This window comes from Neofelis nebulosa, chromosome 1 (genome assembly GCF_028018385.1).
Source record: "Neofelis nebulosa isolate mNeoNeb1 chromosome 1, mNeoNeb1.pri, whole genome shotgun sequence".
In the NCBI taxonomy this organism is placed as follows: Eukaryota; Metazoa; Chordata; class Mammalia; order Carnivora; family Felidae; genus Neofelis; species Neofelis nebulosa.
Genome location: NC_080782.1, coordinates 175,015,960 through 175,041,348, shown reverse-complemented (window position 1 = coordinate 175,041,348; position 25,389 = coordinate 175,015,960). Strand labels below are relative to the sequence as shown.

General features: G+C 44.1%; 1 protein-coding gene and 1 long non-coding RNA gene across 12 annotated transcripts in view; one reads left to right on the top strand and one right to left on the bottom strand.

Moving 5' to 3' along the window:
- The window catches only part of LOC131483476 (uncharacterized), a 167,263-nt gene that overhangs the window by 2,351 nt on the left and 139,523 nt on the right, over positions 1-25,389 (bottom strand). For both annotated transcript variants that reach the window (XR_009247714.1, XR_009247712.1), the window contains exon 3: positions 8,357-8,450. This is a non-coding gene — a long non-coding RNA (uncharacterized LOC131483476). The remainder of the gene's footprint in view (positions 1-8,356; positions 8,451-25,389) is intronic.
- MBNL2 (muscleblind like splicing regulator 2) overlaps positions 1-25,389 on the top strand; it is a 158,610-nt gene that overhangs the window by 37,206 nt on the left and 96,015 nt on the right. For all 10 annotated transcript variants that reach the window (XM_058681623.1, XM_058681559.1, XM_058681576.1 and 7 more), the window contains exon 2: positions 11,810-12,584. In XM_058681623.1, the coding sequence (XP_058537606.1) occupies positions 12,411-12,584 (174 nt within the window). In that variant the 5' untranslated portion in view covers positions 11,810-12,410. The remainder of the gene's footprint in view (positions 1-11,809; positions 12,585-25,389) is intronic.

Here is a 25,389-nt window from a genome sequence, read left to right as displayed (position 1 = left end):
AGTTCCTGAGCAGAGAAATGACATGATCTGGTTCCATTTTCAAAGGCTTTCCCAGAATTATGTGTTGGAGGGGCTGCAGCGGGGCATGGGGAGCCGCAGAGGACACTGGTTGGACCTGTGACATTAATCCAGATGATGGCAGCCACGTGGGTGGTGAGAAGGGGCTGGATTCGGGATCTGTTGGAAAGTCGGAGCCAGGGGAACTTCCTAATGGGTCAGATGTGGGCTGCCTTCAGAGAGAGGGAGGAGGGGGGAGGAAGCGGTGGCAGAGACAGAGAAAGGGCACAAGTCTGGGGAGTTGTCCCTGTCTGGTGGGCTTAGAGCCGTCACCCCGGGGAAAGGACGGCCAAACAGAGGCCTGGTGGATTTTGCCTGCATTGCAGTTCTACTCTGTTCCCCACCCCCTCCACATTCACCAGCCGCAGGTATGCTAGCCTCTCCCCTCCGCCCCTCCTCCCCTCCTCTTTCTCCCCCCTCCTCCTCCAGCTAACACTGGCCACCAGGCATAAACGCTTTGATCTCCCTCCTCTTTATTAACCTTTCACCTCAAAAACATGCTGGCAAAAGGTTCTCAACAAATGTTTGTTTTAAGCCAGTACCTGGGTCTTATCTCGCCACTAAAGATGTCCCAGGAATTTGTCTGCCCTGCACGCAGACTGGCTCCAGCCCCTGCCTTTTTCTTCTCTTTGAGACACGTGCTGCTCATGGCCCCTTCTGTGCTGATCTAAGGGAAGCCACTGGCTCTTCATTTCCAGAGCACATGTGATCTGATCCAGCCCCTCATGGTGGGGGTACCGGCCACGCCGGCTTCTGACATCACTCACACCCACCCGTGCACACACACACACACACACACACACACACCGAGATACTTTATGATACGCTCTCCTGATGGCGTATCCAGTTTCCACAGGGAGAGAACAGCCTGGTCCCCCACGTCCTCAACTCCCATCACGTTCGTGTGTGCTCTTATTACAACCCAGGTCTTTTTGTTGCTTTAAACTGCCCCGTCTCTGAGGCCTTGACTTTTGAAATTGACAGCATCCCTTCGCCGCCCCTGCTCTCAAATGCCAAGGGCAGATGGAGAAAGCGACGAAACCAAACTTTCAGCTCAGAGCAAGCTCATGCTATCGCGTGGAGGTTGTGCCTTCTGGGCCACTTGACATTCTCTGGCTTTATCTCTTGTCCCTGCTGCAGCTGCCCGCAAGGGCCATCGGAAGCTTCAGGAGCTCTTGGTGGGGGCCCAGCCCCACACCTGCCTGTCCCAGCAGGTCGAACATCTCTTACTGACCCAGAGGGCAGGGGGCCACAACACAGAAGCTGCCCCATGTCACTTTCCTGCTCTCCAACCGAAAACCCGGCTGTCTCTTTCACTCCCCACCTTCTTTCAGCCCTGCGTCTGAGAAAGGAGCATCTTCTCTCTCGCCAAGGCTGGGCCTCCACTGGAGCTGGTGGCCTCATCCCTCCCCCTCCTTTGGGCCACGGTTCCGGCTCTCGAGCCCGCACCTCAGTCTGCCATCTTTTCCCAAGCTGCTGTTGTGTTTCCCTCCTTCCACTCAGGAAAGAAACGAGAGGCTGGAAGTGAGACAGGAGAAGCAGGCTCTCTCCCGCTCTCCTGGGTGCTTCACTTGGTCCCTCCTTCCGCTTCTGCGAACACATTCCAGGCTCACAAAGGGTCACCTGCCCTGGGAGCACGCAGGTAATCAGCGCCCAGCTGACTGCAAAGCAAAGACAGTTCAAAGCCTCCCCTGCTGCTACATGGTGTTCTTGCAGCACCAAATACTCCGAAGAGCTCCAGGCACCGAGGGCTTCATTTTCCAGCTGTCCTGACCCCTCCCCCCCACAGCTGTGAGCCAGGGAAACTGCCATCTGGAAAGTCAGCAGTGACAGCCTCGTTAGGATGTCTGGCCATCCCAAACCATCCACATGCCCATGGTCTCCTGGAGGCAGTGGACTCTTCTGGCTACTCCCTCCATCTTGGAGCTCTGAAACTCTCCCCACACACCCTTGACCCTGCACTATTCAGAGGATCTCGTGTCTCTCGTCATTCTTGGTCTATGGTTTCGCTTGCTCCTCTTCTTTCCATCACCTCTAAGTAACTGAACAGACTGTCCTTGACTCTGTTCCAGGCTTTCTCATTTCTCCCCTGGATATAGACACAGATGTAGATACAGGTATGAATCTCTCTCTCTTTCTCTCTCTCTCTCACTCACTCTCTCTCTCTGTCCCCTCTCTTCAACTTCAATGCCCCTATTTCCAATTGGCTTCCACTTCCCGACATCCTTCCTCCTGGGCAGAGTGTCAGTGTCCACACAGGATCCAACTTTTGAAGTCCTCTTTGATCTCTCCCTTGCTGTCTATATTCCCAAAGCTGATCCACTTCTAGTGAATTTACCCCAGCCACACCCTCCTCCTCTTCCTTCTCACTACTGCAATGTAATTTGGGGCCTCAGTTATCCCTTTTCTCTGGACCATGGCTATAATCAACATCCAGTGTTACCACCTGTGAGACCTTCTCATTCTAATGCATCGTGGGTGATGCTATCAGAGAGCGCTTCCTCTAGCTGGGGTCTTAGCTGGGTTCCTCCAGTGCCCCCCCAAATCTACCATACTAGTGACCCTCATATTTTATACCTGAGTCACCTTCGTCAGATTTATACAGCTTAAGACCCTACCACACCATTCTCAGTGCAGATAGGACCACGCTGTAAAGAAAGGAAACATTTCTTTGGAGATTTAAGGGAACATTTTTTCCCATTGTCCAAAGGACTAGGGAGCATCTCTAAAATCTGGGGCGCCTGGGTGGCCCCGTCGGTTGAGCGTCCAATTTTGGCTCAGGTCATGATCTCGCAGTTTGTGGGTTTGAGCCCCACATCGGGCTCGCTGCTGTCAGCATCGAGCTGGCTTCGGGTCCTCTGTCTCCCTCTTCTGCCCCTCCCCTGCTTGCACTCTCCCCACAATAAATAAATATTAAAAAAATATTTTTAAAAATGTAGTGGGCAGGAGTGAAGGATTTTGCCATCTTGTGATGTCTATCTGTGACTCCCTCAGAGCGAAGAACCGGCCTGTAGCTCATGACCTTTGAGTGTCCTGCTGAACATTCACATAGATAAAAATCCTGTTCATAGTGATCTTGGTCAAGATCTTAAGTGTATTTTTTTGTACAAAGTGTGGTTCTAATTGATTTATTTTTTACTTTTAGACCATCTTAATACAGCTGAATTTGTTAAGAACATAACACCTGTGTAAATTGAGGCAACATTGTTCTCTAACTTGTTAGGAGCTGTAACGGGAATTTTTTGACATTTTGAAAAGACACATCACTTGTCATACCTCTGTCAGTCTGCATTTGTGCCTGTCACACTGAAACTAATGCTACGTGCATACACGTGTGAGCCTCTGACCTCCTCATTCTATCTGGTAGCATATATGTATGTACCTAAGCACTGAAATTTCAAAACACACATCATTCATTTTATTAACAATTACTTCCTTTGAAAGCTTCTACTCCAGTATGGTAACATATGCTTGTTGGCCGCACTATTGATTATTTTTGTTCGGTGATAATGAAAGTTATGCTGCAAAACTTTTGTCGCAAAAGGGGGTCTGGGCATTTGTAAGCGTGCGGGCAGATGAAATAACCAGTTGGCTGGTGATAATGGAGAGAGAGAGAGAGAGAGAGAGAGAGAAGGAAAAAGGTCAGCTGAAAAGCAGTCCCGTCCACCAGGGGCGGTGGCCAGGGAAGGAAATGGAAGGTTCTGGCAAAGACTTCTCTGGGAATTCAGGGGCTAGATTGCAGCCTGCCGCTCAGTAATCATTTTTTTCTGACAGCAGCCACTGGGTCCAGGAAACCGGTAAGTGTGGTCAGCCTTAAATGGTATCTAATACAATTGCATTTATTCTAATAAGAGCGTCTCCTAACTGAATTATAAATGTTTAGATAGAAAACACAGACACAGTGAAAAAAACATAATTTGAATACAAATGTGTGTTGAATATATTACATCCGACTGTAGTTTCAGGATTATATTTAGAAATTTCTCCTCTTCTAATTAAAGATGAGATTTCTTTCTCTGCCCATTCCTGGAAACTGCAGTGAAAATGGACTGGAAATTTTCATGTGTTAAAATGAGACCTGGATTTTATGAATCTTTCGCTTGTATTTTAAGATACAAGAGAAAAATTGTAGCTGGGAATTTCTCCTTTTATTACTGTTGTCATGAACACTGGCTCAGCAGACCCGCCCTTGTGACCTTGGGTGGCCAGTGTTTTGTTTTTCTTATTGAAGTGTATTTAAAAGTGTGTTCAAAAGAACAAAGTACCATATAAAATGGAGGCATCATTGTTAGCCTCGGTTCTTTCTCTGCTTAGAATGAATGTGTGTTTGGAATTTGTCTTAGAAGAGCATCCATCAAAAGTTTGTCTCACTAATTTCTGGGAAGGATTTCATAGTGTGTACCAACTTCATAGCAAGGGCCTTTCTAGTTTCTGTTACTCAAACTTCATTTACTTTACAGAAATGTATAACTTTTAGTGTGGAAGTTTATCTCCACCTGTCGTGTGTGTGTGTGTGTGTGTGTGTGTACATGCACATAGATGTAAAGCATATAGATGTTGTATCTAATGTTGATAATGCTGTATAGAGAGGACTTACAATATACTACTACGTCTATGTTGGTTGCAGGACATATATTTATGGCTTTGGTATTTTCAACCCCTTGATTCCAAACAGGAAACTGACACTCAGAGAGCGTAACTCAAGACGCTACACAGCTATTCAGGAGAGAGGGGCAACTAGAACCCCGTGTAGAAAAACTGATTCTCCATCCGAAACCACGCAGAAGTCTCAAAATGCCATTTAACTTACGTTTCCAGTAAATTATAAAGAAACCAGTTTCAAGGTTCTATAAAGAAACATGTTCTTAAGGACTGTCACTTCTGCTGCTCCCTTTACAAACCTTTTCTTCAAAAAGTCAACTAGGTCCTTTATTCGTTTGGCAGTGGGGCCTCTCTAGTTTCTGTATTTTTATTGGTGCACAGGGCTTCCTGTGGGAAGGCCCCAGTGAGGGACCTCTTCTCAGTGGCTGTGATTACAGGGCAGGATTACACCCTCTCCCGGAGGTCAAGTGGCTCTCAGCCCAGCACACCAGCCAGCAGCGTCTCGAGATTCCTCTCCTGCCCAGGCATCTGCATCTGATAGGTGCGGGCTGAGGCCAGCCATTGATCAGGGGCGAGAGCACACTGAGAGCTATTTTAAATCAGGCTCCAGAAATAGAAGTAGGGATGCTCAGACATCGAGCGACTCGCAGGGAGGAGAAATCATTCTTTAAAAATATATTCGGAGAATTTAAAAATTGAAAAGAGGAAACCCAGAGAATCTCAAAATGAGAAATTAGGAAACTCAAGGAGGCATCGTTTCTTTATTGTAATTAGACTTATGGAAAATAAAATTAAAGGCATCCCATAAATTACTTAATGGATAATGAGTCCTTGACTGTCTGACTCAGAAATCGGTTTGTTTTGCAAGGACCCTTTGATCAGCTCGCTAGGAGGCCGGTGTCTGGCAGACGGCTAAATGCCACAGCTGACCAAAAAGTGAGCGAGGGAGCCGCGTGCCGCACAACTATTTTCCTTGAGGCGGTCTTACATTTTGATCAGTCTCAGCCTCACGATCCGACATGACTGATGTTTTTCCCTTCAGAAATGTACAAACTGGCTACAGAGCGTCAGCAGGGTGAGGACACCTGGGGTCCCCGGCCCGGGCTTGTCTGGCTGCTGAGAGGTGTGGAACGAAGGGAGGTGGCCTGGCTTGGAGGCCGCGCTTTCCAGACTGGCCTGCCGCATCGTTGAACAGCTGCAAGGGAACTTGCGCGGCTCAGTGTTCTATAGTCAGAAGTCACAGCTTTCTGAAAATCCAACACCTTGGAGGGTTTTAAATGTATTTTGAAAAATGAAGTGTCATGTAAGTGAAACCCCTAAAAATAGCCTGAGATTGTTTTGTAGAGTTGCACAGCGAGTCCTTTGGTGTTTCAGGAAATACTACAGCGTTTCTTTACCCTTGAACTTCAGTCTTGCTTTTCCTTTGAAGATGTGTCCAGTGGTGAACCTCCACCCTCGTTATACCCGGGTGCTACACATCAGCCCTTCTGTAAAGAGCTCTAGCAGGAAGGGGCAAAGGACTGAGCTGCTGGTCACTAAGGGCCACCAGCCCTCTGAGGCAGTCCTCCCTCAGGCAAGGGTCCTAGCAACAAAAGCCCCACTCACCTGGACCAAAGGCCTGCTTCATCCTGAACCAAACCTACAGGCTACGAGTTCATTTATTCTTGTAATTCTCATAGAATGAAGTCTTGTCGAGAACAGATCTCTCAGATGTTTTCTGTGTAGTTGTGTTTTGTTTTCATCGATCAGAAACAGCCACTGGAAGAAGCCCCCAGCCAGCCCTCCTGCAATTATTTCTGGGGGAATCAGTGACCCCGAGACCCTGTGATCAACTCAGGGCAGACATCTTTGTTCCCGCAGCACATGGGGTGGGGGGGGCAACAAGAAATGCGTACTACAGCAGTTCCCAAACTTGAGCGTGCCCCAGAGTTACCCCGAGAGCTTGCTGGGCCCCACCCCCGGACTTTCTGATTCAGTACCTCTGGGCAGGGCCTGAGAATCTGCATCCTAACAAGCTCCCAGAGGCTGCTGCCATGCTGGCCCAGGTATTACACTTTGCAAATCTGCAAATCGCTGGGCTAACGATGCTGGGGTTTGAAGATCAAATAATTTGCCCTGGGGGCAGATCCTCCCTGTCACCAGGGCCTTCTTGGCAGCAACGAGGTAAGCCAGTGGCACCTGCTGGAATTTTCCTCCAGGATAATACTGAAATTCCCTATTCAGAGCCTTATTCCTTTAGGTTAGCCTTCGGTCCACATTAAAACGCAAAAGTTCCTTGGAGGAGGATCAGGAGTTCATTTGGCAAACATTTGTTGAGTGTATTCTTGACACCAGGCATGTAACTGAGCACTGAGGATTTGAAAATAATAGGCAAAGTCTATTACATACACAGGGCGAAACTTTGAGCTGGGGGCAGGCGGGTGGAGAAGTCAATGTGTAAGTTCTGGAGAATTAGGAGGTGATACTTAACAATCATCACCAGGCACTATCAGAAAGTGGGCTACCCAGAGGTCACCAGAGGGGGTGAAGCAGGTCAGCAGGAACAGCACTTCAGGGTACAGGGCAGTGAGGGCCTGCCAGATCAGTGCTCAGCTGAGCCTTCAAGGGCAAGGGCATCTCCTCCTCTGTGAGGGGCTTAGAAAGCCAGAAGGGGGAGAGAACACGAGGCCGCTGAATGCCTGAGGAGGACAAGGAAAGGAACGCCAAAGAAGGAACAAGGCCAGAGAAAGAACTGGGAACAATTACTTTTGAATTCTGCCTGGGTTCTGCATCGGAAGGAGCTAACTGGGATGGCATGGATTGTGATGTTGGAAATAAAACTGAAGCACAAGTCAAAAAAAAAAAAAAAAGGTGGAAAAATAGAAGCATAGGCGAAGCATTGGGAGAAACCGGAAAATATTGTAGGCAGGAGCCCCAGCTTCTTAGGGCAACCCAGAAACGTCTTGCATATAAGCAGGGCCAATGGCAGCATATATGGGACCTTTCTGAGAATGAGAAAAGGGTGCCCTCTCCACTCAGACACATTTTCCCAGGGGCCCCTCTGGGTAGATGACCTAGAAAATGCCACAGGTTCCTCCCCGCTCACCCAGAGCACTGGAGAATGGCATCTGTCGCTGCATTTCCAGCAAGCCCTCGAATGTAGTAGGCACCCCAGCACTGCTCCCCACATATTTGGACTAGGCATCACACCCAGGGTCAGTGCCTGGGCCCTAAAAGTGTTTGATTCACTTCTGGGTTTAGTAGCAACTGAGGGAAGAAACCAAGCGTCAGGCCTTTGTAAGAAGAACGCTGTGGGATTTGTACTTGGGGCAACTTCTCTGTGGGTTCCTTCCGGCTGCAAAATAAATCAGTTTGAGAACCGAGGGATGCTCCGGATAAGTGGCCGGAGTACACAGTTCTGTCGGTCCCTTTGATCTCTAAGGCACCGCCCTGCTCTCAGCTTCTGTAGCTGGAGCAGATACGCACAAGGCATAAGCCTGGCCATTGATGTAGAATGACTGAAGAGAGAGAGGAAGCCTGAAAGTGGATTTATTCAATAAATATTTATAGAGTAGCTCCTCCTTTCATTGCCTTGCATTGGGACAGCACTTTACTGCTTACAAAGTATTCTTTGTTCCCTCTATAATCTGTCCTTCATGGCATCAATCATGTAATGTAGGTAGGAACTATTATCAACATTTTAGAGAAATTGACTTACTCAAGGTCACATGAAGGAACCTTGGCAAAACAAAGGCTTGACGCTGGCTCTTAGGACAAGGTACTTTCCACCATTCCAGAATGTTCTGTGTTGGCTGAAAGAAAACAAAATGCAAAAGCCAGTAAGACATTGCCATCAGTAGAAATATAATGAGAGGTACATGTAGCTCTGAATTTTGGAGGGGCTAAAAAGAAGCAAGTGAGCTTAATCTTAATATAAGCTAAATAATAATATTTAAACCAGTTACTTAAAATATCAACTCACCATGTAGTACATGTGAAACAATATTAATGAGATACTTTCACATTCTTTTTTCATACGAAGTGTTTGAGGTCGGTATGTATTTTATACTCAAAGCACAACTCAATTAGGAGCTGAACTCATTGGACATTCTTGATCTGTACTTAGATTTCATAGAATTTACAACTGAAAAGTAGATTTATGTACTCAGGTCAGTCCAAGCCCACCTGAAAGGTTTCCAGGAACTAAAGTGAGGATCAACGTTTTAGTTAAATTTACATTCGTTAAGAATAAATACAAATTTCAAATTTAGTTCCTCAGTGGCACTAGCTACATTTCAAGTGGTCAGTAGGCACATGTAGCTAGCGGCTCCTATACAGGAGAATGAAGCCCTAACACAACCCTTCCTCCCAAGAAATCTAGTCTGGCAGATCCAATATGTGCTTTGGTCTGTGTGCTAGCAGAGGTTAGTCTTGTCCCTTGATAACCGTGCCAAAAGTTGGTTTTCTCCATCCTTACCCCTCATCGGCCATCTTCTTTGGTGGCCTTCGTTAACCTAATTCAAGTCTGTGCTCTCTTCCTTGTTCCCACAACTGCCTGCTTATATCCATCTCAGAAGATGGAGGTTGTGATGGGCCCAGGGAGGCAGTGTCTTTGATAACATTAGCTCTGTAACTTTTAGGATAGAAACCAAGCACAAGCAGGAAGGAAGAGGGGATTTGTGAGAGGATAGCAATATACTTATGTATAGTATGATGTGCCTTCTTTTCCTTCTGGAACATCATTGACTTACACAGGACTCTGGCCAGCAGAAAGCGTGGCTCCTCTGCTTTTAAAAGCAAGTTCAGGGGCACCTGGGGTGGCTCAGTCGGTTGAACATCCAACTTCAGCTCAGGTCGTGATCTCATGGCTCATGAGTTGGAGCCCCACGTTGGGCTCTGTGCTGACAGCTCAGAGCCTGGAGGCTGCTTTGGATTCTGCGTCTCCCTCTCTATCTGCCCCTCCCCGGCTCGTGCTCTGTCTCTCTCTCCTTCAAAAATAAATAAACATAAAAAAATAAAAATAAAAATAAAAATAAAAATAAAGCAAGTTCATCTCCTTCGAGTCTATCTAAATTCTGGTTGGATTTTCATAGTGACTACAAATGGCAATCTGTTTCTCCCAGGAAAACAATTATTTCTTACCTGAAAATACACGCGAAAGTCTACCCCATTCACTGGACTGGGTTGAGAGCATTGTTTCTATGTGGTTTTTTAGGAATACTTGAGTAATTATTCTTTTGCCATCTTGTGCCTAAATACAAGTTTGCCCATTTCTTTTCCTGCACGTGAAAAGCCGTGACCAAAGCCATGCTGTCTTTAGGGATGAGCTTCTCCTGGATCTTTGTCATCCTGTAATCCCATGAGACCCTGGTCCGTAGGACTCAGGGACTCTATCAAATATCGTACAAATATAAACTAGATGTGTCCAACCTATCATTTTAAACCTCATTATTAGTGCCTCGGCTCCACTGAATACACAGGCAGGAATGTTTTCTTGTCCCCTGCTGCCCTCATCCTTTGTTCTCCGTGGGGGTTAGAGATGGGGGTTGAGGCAATGGAGGTGCAGGTTCAGGCTGGTCTGTGAAACCTGACCCAGAGTAAATTTGGTTATTAAACTCATCTTCTTAAACTGCCTAGTTAAGCAAGTTGATGTTAGCTGCTGGGAACACAATGCTGCCAAACAGACAAGCAGTAGCCTGCCTGTCCCCTCAAGTATTTTACAGCTGGAGTCAGGCATGTGTCATGGCCGTCAAGGTGGCCAATTTCCTTACATGCACATACAGTTATTACCCATTTACACACTTCTGCTAGCAAGTAAATGAAGTCCTGGGATGAAGCAGCATTGCCTACCATCCCAAGAGACGTCCTGCTAAATAAACCTTCCACGATCGGATAAGCTTGAGAGACACCATTGTTTCTCTTACTCTATTGGAGACTCGTTCAAGACCGAAAAAAGCCCTATTGCAAGGAAGCGTGTTCAGCCTGGTTTACCTGGAGTTAACTAAACTTAATTATCATGGGACCTACTTTCCTCAGGGGACATTTATGAATCACTCAAAAGTTACTGCTGTCTGAACTTACTCATACATGCTGATTTTAAATACTCTACGTCCAGTTTCCATTAAGTTCTTACTTAAAGAAATTTTTAAAAGGACATCGAGGCCATGTGTCTAAGGTAGCTGGCAGCATATACAATATCTGAAAATGATCAGCTTCTAGTATATAGTCCTTTATTCCTCCTGGACCCAACGATGTTAAATTTTTAACATTTTAACTACTTCATAATCCTTGAAAACATTAAAAGAAATGAAATATAATTTTAGAAATATGAATTTTCTAGTTATATTTTTGTTGTAGGTGTATGATTTAACTCCAGCATTCCACAGAATGGAGATTGTGAGTCCATTAAAAACTAAACTGAACTAAAACTAAAACGAACTTGCGTTCATTCCTCTGGTCAGTGAGCCAGTCACCAGTTAAATCGGTCAGTAAATATTTTTTCAGGAACTAATAGCCATGAACTAAGGCACTAGGGACACAGAAATGACAAATATAAATAGTCCTTACCGTCTGAGTGCTTACTGCAGAGAGGGGAATACTAACATTAAGCAAGTAATAACAGTAGAGAGAAAGTATAAGAGACCTAAAAAATATTGGGAAGCTTCTCCTTATCCATTTCTAAGTTCAAATCTCTGTAAACTAGAAAAAATATAAAGAATAAGGAGCCCACACTGCACCCAAAATGACAGTACCCTTATTACATAGGAAGACACATCCCGAATAATTGTTCGTAGCATTTCCAACAATAAGATCAATGGCCTCAATGTGAAATTAATCTGAAGCTACGGTTCTAATACACTGTTTTGGCGATGAAGCACATTAGATGGGATTGTTTCAGAATGCTTAATTATTGTGTCTGCCACACTCATGTGTTTGAGTCATTCCTAACTTCTGGACTGCTGCCTAGATTTCTGCAATACGGCTGCAGTTTTGTTCTCTCTCTCTCTCTCTCTCTCTCTCCCTCTTTAATGCATAACTTTCCTCACTAGCCTTAAACCTCAAAGTTCTGAACTGCACTTTTGCAAATTCTATAGAAGACCTAAAACAGTTTATCAAAGTGTTGATTCCATTGAGTTTGGGTGTAAGTTGATGTTTTCTTTGTGTTCTGCAGGTTCATGATTTCAAAGTGCCTGTGTGAAGTCACTTTCGCTGGAAACTGCAGCCTGAGCTCTTGTTGTGTTCAAATTGTTCTTCCGTCAAATGCACGTAGCCCTGACCTTACGGTGGATGAAGATACCTCAACTGTCTGACTTTGCCAATTGCTCGATTTCAGGATTTAGAAGGGTGGAAAGAAAGAGAAATCTTGCCAAGATCTGAACGTCTAGGTGGCTTATTCTCCAGCACCGTCAATAGCTGCGAGTGTCAGAAGTGAATATCCTCCCAAGGAGTGCCATGATATTGAAGTCACTTTATTAAAAACAGTTGTGTCTGCAGATCGGTCGAGAGACTCGGACGTTTACCGCCAGAGATGACACTGAGTGTGCTTCTGTTGCAACCCACTGTCTTCAAGTGGGGCATATTGATTGATGAGTGACTGCTTGCCGATAAATTCTCTCCTCACTGCTTCCTGGATTGGGCCTCCCTAAGCAATTGATCACTTACCTTCAGACTCACATGTGGGGTTTTTCACAACAGTAGTCTCGGAATCACTGGGACCTGGATTGATTTCATCATTTGACACAAACAAACAGAATCCCAGTAGCTCGAGCATCATGGCTTTGAACGTGGCCCCCGTCAGAGACACAAAATGGCTGACGTTGGAGGTCTGCAGGCAGTTCCAGAGGGGCACGTGCTCGCGCTCTGATGAGGAGTGCAAATTTGCTCACCCCCCCAAGAGCTGCCAGGTGGAGAACGGAAGAGTGATTGCCTGCTTTGACTCCCTGAAGGTAAGGGGATGCGTTTCCTGTGTCGTGTTGATGGCACAGTGGACTCTCGGATGGAATGCTTTCCCATGTAGGTTCACAGAAGTTCAACAGTCATTTTTAGGTTCTGTTTTCTTGTTTGTGGTGACTGTTGGGAGATCTTCACCCACGTTTTTTCATACCAGGCATACATAAATTTTTTACAGAGCCATGTTTAAATTAAAAATACATGACGGTATATTTTGGGTCTGGCATGACATTCATGTACGCAAGAGTTTTAAATCAAAGTCTGGCTTGTGACAACTGAAGATAAATATTTTATTAACGTTTGATCTTCTGGAGGTTATATAAAGGTGAAGAAATTGAATGTGTCACTTTTATGTGCCAGTTATTCTGATTCGCCTCTCGAAGAATTTTCTGCTCTTATGCTTTTTCTTTCTTGACCAAGGGCTTCCTAAAATACTTCTTAATAGGTTTTTCATTCTTTCTGGCGATTTGCCATGGCTAACAGAAATCATTGAGTACATCCTTAGTACTCCTTGAGAACCCACTATGTGTTAGTTAACACTTAGCATCACGGAAGAATTGAATGTGATTCAAGATGGTTTCCTTGAGCTCACTGTCTAGGAGGGAAAATACAGCATGTCAGCAAGCAACTATAATGCAAGACAGAAAGGGACACATGCCTTAAGAGAGAAACAGGCTTCTATGTGGGTCCATAGAACGGAGAGCTGGCTTCCAGCTGACTGTTTCAAGACATGTTCTAGAAGGTTGTTGCCACCTGAGGTGTATACTAAGTCAGGTGGGGTTTGGACTTGCAGAAATTGGGGGAATTATGATGAAATATCTAATTGAAGGAAGTAGGTGTGACTTAGCCCATAATTCTTTGAGGCTTATTTTGCCCTAAAATATGGATTCTATGAATCCCAGACTGTCTAGGACAGTCCTAACATCATCATGATATAGTTTTCAATGGAGATAAGAGCTTAATGTTTACATCTCTGCAAAACTTTGTATAAATAAGCTTACCGGAGAGTTAAAAAAAAAAAAAAAAAGGTGGTCCATGCTCTTGGGAAATCTTAGTGCTGTGAGTTTACGAAATAGTGACCTTAGCCTATTCTTGGATATTGAAGGATTGGGTATGTTTTGAGGGAGAATTTCATCTTAAGGTGAAAAGTTATGTCTTATGATATTTATTAGTCGAAGTTGAAATATAAGACTTTGTATATTTAAGTATATCTTAAAGGGAAAATTTGTCTACGCACTAAAAAGCAGAAGGATACATTTGTAGCCCAAGAGAAGTCTTTTAAGGGTTAAAGTTTGAAAAATTAGATATGCCATTTATCCCCATAACTTTCCCTATTTTATTCCTCTTTATCATGAAAAGTTTATTAGATTAGACTTTAAAAATATGAATTGTTTTGTCTACACAGAAATAAACAGATGGATAAATCACAGTTATATAAAGTATAACATTATAAGCATATTTTTATAATAGTATTTATTTTGTTTTTAGTCAAACAAGTAACCTAAGTACGTATTTGCTTCTACGGTCATCACCCATGGAAACATTCACTATAAAAAGCAGTTTAGATTAAAAACTAGATTTTAAGAGCTTCAAGATATGGAAACAGGTCAGAGGTGAGAAATTCATTTCCCAGGTCATCCTACTTCCTTTGTTTTATTGATCCAAGCCTTCACTGGTTGGATATTGACTAGGAAACCAACGTCTTAGGAAGTGTCTTAAAACTTAATTCTTTCAGCTAGTTAAGGAAATATGAGGGAGATATATACAACACATTAAGGCTAAGTACTTCTTGAATATCAAGAGGACAGCAACTTCCAGGTCCTTACAATTTATTACCTCAATGTGGATTCTCCGGGACCACAGTTGTTGGAGGAATTCCAACCCATGGAGAAAGGGTGAAGAACAGTTAAGTTTAACATAAAAGCATGAACCAAGCATGAAGATGTTGAGTTTTAAGGACCATTTTCAGAAGTGTCTAGTGGAATCATTTGCATTGTTGAAGCATGGTTACAGATTGCCTTAAGTTATCAGTTCCCTTTTAGAATTGTACATTTTCAGATTATTTAATTTGAGTGTGGTGTCACTTATTTTTAAAGTTGTCAAACTGTGAAGAATGTGAAAAGAGCCCATAACATAGGAGTAAGACATACCCCAGTCTATAAATACCTGCTCAACCACTTCCCCGACTTGGGTGGGTCCCTTGTCACTTCTTAGCTTTGTTGTCTCATCAGTGAAATGAGAACATTTGCCAGTGACATTGGCTAACGTATGCACACTGCCCGGCACCATGTAGGCATATTCACCTTGCAAGGTGGATGTAAGAATGATGAGTTCTGGGGCGCCTGGGTGGCGCAGTCGGTTAAGCGTCCGACTTCAGCCAGGTCACGATCTCACGGTCCGTGAGTTCGAGCCCCGCCTCAGGCTCTGGGCTGATGGCTCGGAGCCTGGAGCCTGTTTCCAATTCTGTGTCTCCCTCTCTCTCTGCCCCTCCCCCGTTCATGCTCTGTCTCTCTCTGTCCCAAAAAAAAACAAAAAAAAACAAACAAAAAAAAACGTTGAAAAAGAATGATGAGTTCTTACAATAAGGACGAGTAAATTAAAAAGGCACTCAGGGGCACCTGGGTGGCTCAGTTGGTTAAGCGTCACGCTCTCTTGGTTTCGGCTCAGGTCATGATCTCATGGTTTTGTGAGTTCGAGCCCCCATCAGGCTCAGTGCTGACAGTGTGGAGGCTGCTTGGGACTCTGTCTCCTTCTCTCTGTGCCCCTCCTCCACTCACATTGTCTCTGTCTCTTTCTCTCTCTCTCAAAAAAAAAGGCACTCAACAGTGGTAGCTAAAGAGAAAAATTATGATGACAACAATAATTAAGCTATTTAATTTTAATTTCATTTAATATAATAAATAAGACAGTGTTGCTCCGCGGAACCAACCTACGACAGACAGAAATGCAAGGGCTTTGCTGTCAGGCCAGGGCTTGAATGAGTTCTGGCTGGTTAGAAGTGAGCTATAGCATTTGACACAAATTATTTTACCTCCTTGACTTCAGTTTCCTCTTATTCAATATTCATATTATAATTCCAACTCGATAAGGTTACTGCAAAGACTACCTGGCCTAAGATATGCCAGATGCCTAGCAGAGGGCAGGACGTAGTAGAGCCAGCTCCTGTTATTTTCCCTTCATAATAAAGTATCACAGCATAGACACTGATTTTGATGACTGGCTTTACAGACAGGATGTGTCCAACTCATAAAGCGCTCAACTCTTAATGTGTCCAAACTCTTAAGAATCTACTGTGTGAGTGATAACAGCTCAGTGATACAAATTAGTCATGACATTAAAGCAAGTCAAGTTTGACGCCGACATTATGTTTGTGGTTAGTATTTCTTACAAGGTATTTTCTCAAGGACTGTGGACTATTTTTGTTCAGAAAAATAGGGAAGAGGAATCTGTGTTGGCATACCAATATAGAGACCAGTCGACTATAAGCCTGACATGTTCTTTTTTGTTTTTTAGTTTTTGTTATGGACTATTTGCAACCATGAGGAAACATCCATAAAAGCATACTAAACAAATGAGTGGGTGGTTACAAAGGAGATTTGCTGAGGTCTTTGGAAAGAGAGTTGTACATCTATAAATACTTTTGTAGAAATGTCTCAGAAAATAGAGCACAGTTCTTACAATGACAACTGTACTTTATTCACAACTGTTACCTTGTTGCATTTTAAATGAAACCACTGGGCAGAAAAGGCATTTGTGATATTTTTTTTAACAGTGCAGTTGCTTAAATTTTTCTGGAAGGCCTGGAACATGGTGTTCCACAAGATAGGTTAACTTGACAAAATGCAAATTGCTTCGTGAGCAGCTAACCTCCCCGTATCCTTGACCATGTTGGCCCCATCTCTGTTCCTTTATAATCCATAAAACAGTCTCCCTCACAGTTGAGATGTTTGAGATTTTTCTTTTCAGGTTCTTTTCCCTGTAACCAATAGGAACTAGTCTGGATTGTTTTGCAGATGGAAACATCCGGAAGAGAATAAATGAATTAGCTTTCATGCTTATTGGCACTAAAGGTTTTGGCATTCACCACTTTCATCAAGTATTTAATGTCTTTGCTTAGACGTTTTAATTCAAACTGAAATTAAAATAGGAAATAATTTTTTAAAAAATCATGTTGCTAATTTTGGCCAAAGAAAAACAAAAAGCATTCCTACAGTCTTTGGGGAAATTGTTTTGGCTTTACATAATAAAAATTAGTTCAAAGACCCTGTGATTCTTTGAGCACCTGAGTGAGATGATGTCACTCTTCCATTGGAAGCCTCCCAGTGGCTTCCCAGCTCGCCTGGGTACATGGGTAAAGACCGATCCTTACAAAACTGTTTGGGCCCTGGAGATCTGACTCTCACCCCAACCCCCTGACTTCTGTCCTACCACTGTCCCCCCATCCAGTCCCCTGTAGCCACCCGCCTCTATCCTGGCCCCTGGCTGTGCCAAGTAGGCTTCCTCCTTAGAGTGTTTACACTTGCTCTTTGCTCTGCCTGGAATATTCCTGCCTCAATTGTACGAACAGCTTATCCCTCATTCCCTTCTGGATTCTGATCCAAACTGCCAACAGTGAAGCCTTTCTGCCAACCTTATTTCAAATAGTAATTTCCCCGTGGCTGTGATTCCATTTGTTCACCATCTTGCTTTCTTCTTCTCCCTAACACCGCCTTCTGGTAAACTGAACACATACTTGGTTTGGGTTCATTATCTGTCCCCCTCCCTTCTGCTAGAATGGAAGGTCCATGTAGATGGGGATGGTATCTTTTCTGATCACTGTCGTGTCCTCAGAGCCTAGAACAGTGTCTCCTACGTATTAGATGCTCAATAAGTATTTGTTGCACGGTAGAGCATGTTCCTTAGGAAAGGATTCAAGGCTCTCAGGTAGGGCTGCTGCATATGGCTTGTGTGGGTGCATTTCTCAACATGGTCTGTGTGACCGGCACCCCCTGGAGTTGTGCAGTGCACAACCTGTACGGCAATGTGCTATGGCCCTGTTCTCAATAGTCCAATAGATTTCAAAATCAGGGGGCTCTGTGCAGGAATTAGAGGCCCCAGTATAATACAGCATAGAAGTGTAATACAACATGAGAAAATTGACAAGAAAACTGACAAGTAATTGACAAGTAAATTACTTCAGTTTCTCTGAAGTGTTGCAGAAACTACTTACTATTACTCTCCCATTCTTTCTAAGTTTGAAAATGTATAAAAATAGATCCTACTCACTTATTTGTGGGATGCTGGCTATAAGTTGGCTGATGACAAATAAAATTTTAGTCTTCATGTGTATGGGTGAAAATTTTAAAATCGAATATGGTAGTAGATATGTGATCATTTGGGACAGTTCTTCAAAACATACTAAAAAATGTATGTCATTGGCCTTGGCCTTAACTTCATGTTCTTGAATTGCTTTCAAATAGAAGCTAATTCTTTGCAGAAATTGCTTGAGGATTTTTTAAGTTATGTGCTCAATTCTGGCCTGATTTGAAGATATAATCTCAGACAATTATTTTGTTATCTATAGAAATCTCTGTAGTCACATAGAGGCTACTTTCTGCCAGGTATTTTTCATGAATTATCAGTTCCTCCCAACGGCTCTGTAAGGTAAATATTCAGTCAACCATTACAGTTGTGGGATACAGGTTGGAAACAACAAATAACTTACAAATGGTGGGGAAGAGACATGATCCAAGGTAAGTGTCACTCCAAAGCCGCCCCATCCCTTCCCTCCTCCTAATTCCTCTTATAGAATAACTCATTGGTCTAATGAATTCTAAAACTCCTAGTATCTTAACAATATCCATGTTTCACAAATTTAGCATATGGAAGTGTCAAAAACATTCTAAAATAGAAGCCCCCAGGAATAAACTGATCTAGGTACTAAAAAGTTACATATTTGAAAAGGAGAGACAGTGAGGCACATGTATTTCTTTTTGTCTGTATTTGTCTAGAGATATTATACATCACTTACTAGGTCTCAGTAGCAAAAGTAGTTTTGGCCCAAGGTGTTGGTGTGTGTGTGTGTGTGCCTGTGCGATTCTGACACATAGGATTTCAGATATCACGATAAAGTGAAGGACATGTTCTACTTTAACAGTGCCCGGACCACCAATTCTACTCCTTGTGTAAGAGATCCATGTATCCATCATCTGACTGCTGCCCTCCGGGGCAAATCAACCACTTGCCCCTTCGTGATACTATGAAGACCTCCATGTAACAGTTCACTCCTCTAAGTATGTGTCCCCGTACAAGCCCGTAAGCTTCCCAAGGACAGGATGGTGTCTTAGTCATCTCTGTGCCCAAGCACCTAGCGTGGCACTGATGCGTGGAGGAGGTGCAACAATAACCATTCCAAGAGTGCATAAATTAACGAAGGAATCCCCACGACTTTTCAAAACGAACTTATTGATGATTGCCAGTGAACCTCAGACACCAAACTGCTCTGCGTGGCTGTTCACCATTTTCTTTAATTTCTCCGTTTTGTTCTGCAAGCCTGGCCAGCCCCTCCTTGGACTTCTTTCCTCCTCTTTCTCCCCACTCCTACTTCTTCTACCACTGCAACCTTCCTTCCTATCTCGCCTCTAATGCCACCTCTCCTCTCTTTGCTCCTCACTGTGGATACTTGCCAAGACTCAGCATTGGTCTTTCCTAGATCAGGTCGGTGACGAGTTCTGAAAGGGTGTCTGCGCTCAGCATTCAATTCCCACCTCTGTGTCGATCAATCCAGGTTCTGGGTGCATGCCCTTTCCTGGCCAAGTCCGTGGCCAAAATGCCCACCAAACACCCTGTAGGCAGGCTCCATACTCACCTGTAGTTGAACATTCCTAGATCCAAACTCTTCATCCACCCCCAGTCATCATCCCACTCCATGTGCCTTGTTCCCCAGGCACAAAACCTTAGCTTGACACTGACCACCATGCCGAGGATCCTTAGTCTTTCTTTTTCTTTCTTGTTCTGGTTGTAGGGAAATATATAAACTTTAAGAGTTAATAAATTATTAAACTGTGAAATGTTTACCCAGATACAGACTATTGCAACAAATCTTAAGATCTCAAGGGTTTCATGTTGGCTTCTAAAAACTATCTATGGACTGCAAGTTAAGAAAGTCTCATCTACAGAGAAGTCTGACACATTAAAGTGGGCACAAGAAGACCGGAGGGTCATTAAAGATACTTTTTGGCTGTTTCTCAAATTTGCCTAGGGTCAAAATTAGCACCAGATTCTTCCTGATACTCAAGATATTTCTATGTGAAGAAAGAATATACCTGTAGCTTCCAGGACAAGAGGAGGGCCAAGAGGAGGACAGTGCAGGTAGAATCAGTTTCGGTGCCTTTAGCGAGCAAAGGAATGAGGATTCTCAAGGTGGCATCTCCCTAAACGTCCTATCAGGGATAGCACATCTATGGCGTTTGTGGGTGATGCCACCTTCCTAGGGACACGGCATCTACCCTCAAGACACCTGCATTCTAACCCAGTCTAAAATTAAGAGGTAGACAAAATAATCTCTACGTTAGTTTCCTGTGGCGGTCATAACAAACTACCAAAGACTGGGCAGCTTAAAACAACAGAAATGTACTGTCCCCCAGTTCGGGGCGGCTGCAAGTCCAGACAAGCGTTGGTACGACCATGCTCCCTCTGAAGCTTCCGTGGGAGAACGCTTCCCTGCCTCTTCTCTTTTCTGGTGACTCAGCGTCTTCTCTGAATCCAGCTTCTGATGTCTGTCTTCCTGCGTGTGTTTCTTCACATGGTCTTCCCTTGGAGTCTGTGTCTAAATTGCCCCATCTCACAAGGACGCCAGTTACTTTAGGTTAGGGGCCCATGTTTTCTGGTATGACCTCATCTTAACTAGTGATGTTTGCAATGACCCTACTTCCAAATCAAGTCACAGTCTGGAGGACAGAGGTTAATTCTTTAATTCATCTTTTGGCTGGAGGGGGACACCGTTCAACCGTAAGAATCGTATCCAAACCTAGAGAATGTCAGAAACCAAACACTGTAGTCTAACTCCTGAGCCCAGACTACTTTCACAGTCTACCTGTGCACACTGCTCGGAACAGCCGCTGGCCATCATTGGAGTTGGCAAGAGAGACGAGGCTTGAAAAACTCCAGTGTTGGGTACTGAGTAGATGAAAGAAAGATGATAAGCTGACATTCTGTGATTACAATAATCTGTGTTTGAAACATGTAAAAATAGATTAAAATAATTCGCAGAGAAAACTGGCAAAACTTATTTTCTCCAAAAATCAAACGGAGCAAAATATCACTTTTAACCTTAATTATGTTCTTGAATAATTACATTTGTTTATTATTCACTTAGCCTTGGGCAGGGATGCTAACTTTTGCTAGTCTGTGTAACAGTTTCTTATGAAACCGTTTCTCACCAAAGCTTAAGGAGAAAGAAACATTTATCATGATTTGTTTAAGATTCTAGTTTTTTTCTGAAAATGGAAATAGCATCTTGTCAGCAGCCTCCTTCCTTCGTTCAAACTTTTGCTTTTATTTTAGAATGTGGTTTTGTTTTATGTATGTATGTATGTATGTATGTATTTAGAGAGGGAGCACAAGGAAGGGGCAGAGGAAGAGGGAGAGAGAGAATCTGAAGCAGTCTCCCCGCTGTCAGCGCAGAGCCCAACACAGGGCTCGAACTCACGAACCACGAGATCATGACCTGAGCCGAAATCAAGAGTCTGATGCTTAACTGACTGAGCCATCCAGGTGCCCCAGAATGTTTTTAATACAATGCAAACTAGGAAGCAAAGATTTAAAAAGCCCTGGCCTGGGAGTCTATATCTGCGCCCTGGCTTTCCTGCACATAATCTTATTTCATTTCACCTCTCTGAGCAGGCTCCAGGTGCCTCATTGGTAAATACTCATTCATTTAGTCCGCTCATTCATTCATTCATTCATTCCCTCTTTCACTGAACAAGAGGTACAAACCAAAATCCGCAGGACTCAGCAAGAAATGGGAGTGAGGCACTCAGCACTGGCTGTGGGGGAAATGCAAGGAGGACTATAGACTGCAGGAAAGTAACTGAAAAGCATGTGACCCCCCGACCGTGGCGGCCACCATTCAGCCGCAAACAGCTGTTGCCTGCCTTCTGAGACTCCTGGGGATTTTTTAAAAAAGAACCAGAGGTACATATTTTGGTGTGAAGTTTCCCAATCCCTAACCTTGGCAACCAACGAAAATATTTTTTAGACCGTGAAGTTCAAGCAAAACACATCTACAGGCTGGATTCCATCTGTAGACTGCCGCATTCAACCTCTGCTCAAAACAAATGAACAATAATTGATCATGGGACAGGTGCTGGTGAACACTGGGAGTGGAACAGCATACGCCCCTTCTTCCATCAGCGGAGATCACAGAGGGCAGAGCAAAATTATAAACTGCTCTGAAGGACCTAAGCTTGAAAGACCCTACGTGCGTAGTGTGGGTGATTCACTCTCTGGTTTCTCCTTACCTCACTGGCCACTCCTGCTCTGTCTGCCTTCCTGAATCCTCCTCCTTCTGAACACTGGCATCATTCCAGACTTTGAATGTCTCTACGTTTCCTCACACCTACAATGACCCCCCTTACCCTTATAACTCACCAAGCATGATCTTGCCTCAGAACCTTTGTACTTTCTGGCCCATAATCCAGAGAGCTGGACTCCCTAGATGACCTCATCCAACCCAGTGGCTGTAGACATCTTTCGTATGCTGAATGTTTCATAATTTCTGTCTCTGGCCCCAATTTCTCCACTAAGCTCTAGACTCATGTATTCAGTTGCCCACCTGACATTTTTACCTGGATATTTAAGTGACGTCTCACATTTAATAGGACCGCTAAGGTTTTGGTTTCCCCTACAACCTCCTGTTCCCATTGTCCCTGTTCTCAGTAGATGGTGCTGTTTATTTGCTTGATCAAGTAAAACATCTTAAAACCCAGCTTCAATCTTCTCTTACCATCACCACCACATCCAGTCCATCAGGAAGCCCGGCTTTCTCCACCTTCTGAAGACATCCTAAATCCAAGCACTTTCTGGCACTTCTGTCATGACCACCCTGGCCCAAGCCACCATATGTCTCCTATGGACTATTGTAACAGCCTACGGTAGCTCACACTTTTGCGACTCCCTCCTTGAACAGCGTGACCTGGAAGTCAGGTCACGTCATTCTCTAGCTCAGAACCTTCCAGTAGCTGTCCGTGTCACTTATGCAATCACAGCCCTTAAGGCCCCCTGTGCTCTCGCTCCCTGCTGCACTTCTGGCCCCATAAGTCGACCACGCTCCCCCTCACGACTGTGTTCCTATCACAGTGGCCTCTTTGTTCCTCAGGGCCTCTGCACCAGCTGTTCCCTCTACATGGAATGCTCTTCCCCCATATAGCTGCAAGCCTCAGTTCTCCACTTTCATCCGGACTTTACTTACATGGCCCACATCTACCCACAAAAGCAACCTCAGAAATTATCCTTAAGGGATGTGATCTATCTCTGTGTCTCCTCTGCATCTGTCTCTACCACGAGGAGGTGAGGCTGTAAGGCAGGGATCTCGTTGCTCTGTCCCTGCACCCAGCACGTGCAGAGTGCTCAATCAGATTTGCAAATGCATAAATGTATCCTTAATTCTTACGCTTTTAAATGCCACTGTTCCAACAACATTCAAATCACTTTTCTGGCTACCCACTGCTTAATTTTTTTCTGTCAACCCACAGACAGATAAAACCTCAAAGTTAAAGGTTCTGTACAAATAAGCTCTTTGCTTTACAACCCAAAAGGTGTTTCTGGGTCATGCTCATGTTTCTGGAATGACAGATCACATGGAGATTTGCCCACAAGTGTCAGCGAAGAGCTGTTAAAATTCATGGAGTGGCTTGTTGGACCACCGTGGGCAACTCAGCAGATCCCAAAAGCCTGGCTATAGACTTACGCTGGCATTGGACGACATTTTCACTAGTCTATCAAATAAGGACACTGAAATACTTTCTTTCTTAGTTTTGTTTCATTTTTACGGTGGTAAGGACACATAACACGAGCTATGACCTCACCCGTGTAACAAATTTTTAAAGGCACGACACCGTATTGTTATCTACAGGCATAGTGGTCTATTGTAATACTCTAGGATGTGTCCGTCTGAAACAACTGAAACTGTACAAAATGTTTTTTTTTTTTTAATAAAGCTGAATTCTTTCAATTCAAAGTTTCTTTTTTATTCAGAGATTATACCTTCTTTTTAAATTTTTTTTTAAATGTTTATTTGTTTTTGAAAGTGAGAGAGAGAGCACAAGCAGGGAAGGGGCAGGGAGACAGGGAGACACAGAATCCAAAGCAAGCTCCAAGCTCTGAGCTGTCAGCACAGGGTCTAACACGGGGCTAGAACCCACGAGCGGCGAGATCATGAACCGAGCTGCAGTCGGACACTTAACTGACTGCACAGGCGTCTCCGTACCTTCTTTTTTTTTTTTTTTTAATTGATTATCATAATGTTCCTTTTGTCTCTAAAAGAGGTTTTCTTAGCAGATGAGTTTTGTTCTTTTTCCCTTAATGGCCTTACTCAGCAAAAGAAAAAGCGAGCAATTCTATGTCAGTTTCCTGTTCTTCTTGGAAATATTAACTCCATACAATTGAAAGGTAGGGACATGCCGGCTCATACTATCTGAACTGAAATCCCCATTTCACTCGTTTGGACCCTGCACACAGAGAAGGCTTTGTCATCACAAAGTCACTGATAAGTCCACACGTTCCCTGAAAGAAGCCTGGAAGTTCTGCAAGCCTTTTTCTCTTAGCAAACAAGGACAGCTTGATCCATCAAATGAGTGGATTTTCACTGGCGGGGGTTGGGGGTGGGAAATGAGCCTGAGCGGAGACAGAGACATAGAACAGACCTAGAACATACCCGTTTCAGTGTATGAGAGCGGGTCCCCCAGAAGCCCAGGGTAGCCGGCATCCAATACTAAGGTCTAAACTACAGCGGGGGGCTCACCTCTGGGGCTACGGAGACCAGGCCTCTTCTGGCAGAGCTTTACCAGTGACAGGCTGCACCTGTTTTACAATTTCCTCGTGAATTGACCTGCTAATGCTAAGTAGCATATTCTTTCCACTTGGTTTGGTTCAATTTCCTCTAGCTCAAAGATTATAGCCTAGTTTCTATTACCCTTTCTCAGCACTGTCAAGACCAAGAAGAATAAAACTGATAAGAGGACGAATCCGCCCCCAGAGCACCACTTCTGGGATTCAGGAAGGGAGTGGATGTTGACATATTTATTTGTGATCAGCCGTACCTGGCTGTCCTGCCTGACCAACCAGCATTAGGGGGATATGTCTGATGAGACCATTTTCTTAGGACTGAGTTCGTGTGTCCACAATGAATGGCAGGCCCCTTGGAAAACGAGATGATGCCAGGAGAAGGAGGAAGGGAAAATGACTCGGAGGTTTTTACCCAGTTCAAGCAAAACGAAATGATTGGCTTCAATTTTAGGCATGTTTACATTTCACTCAGTCTGCTGTCATCTAAGTGACACTTTGTATTTTTAAAAAATTAATCACTTGTAGTTTTCAACTGAATAAGTGCCATGGACACCAAAGTACATTAATGAGCCATCTTAATATGAAAATTTGTTTCTCGAAAAGGAGAATACAGTACATACAGGTTTTTTTAAAAATAAGCATCTGGTTGGGGTGCCTGGGTGGCTCAGTGAGTTAAGCATCCTACTCTTGATTTCAGGTTCATGTCATGATTTCACGGTTTATGAGATCGAGCCCCTTGTCAGGCTCTGTCCTGAC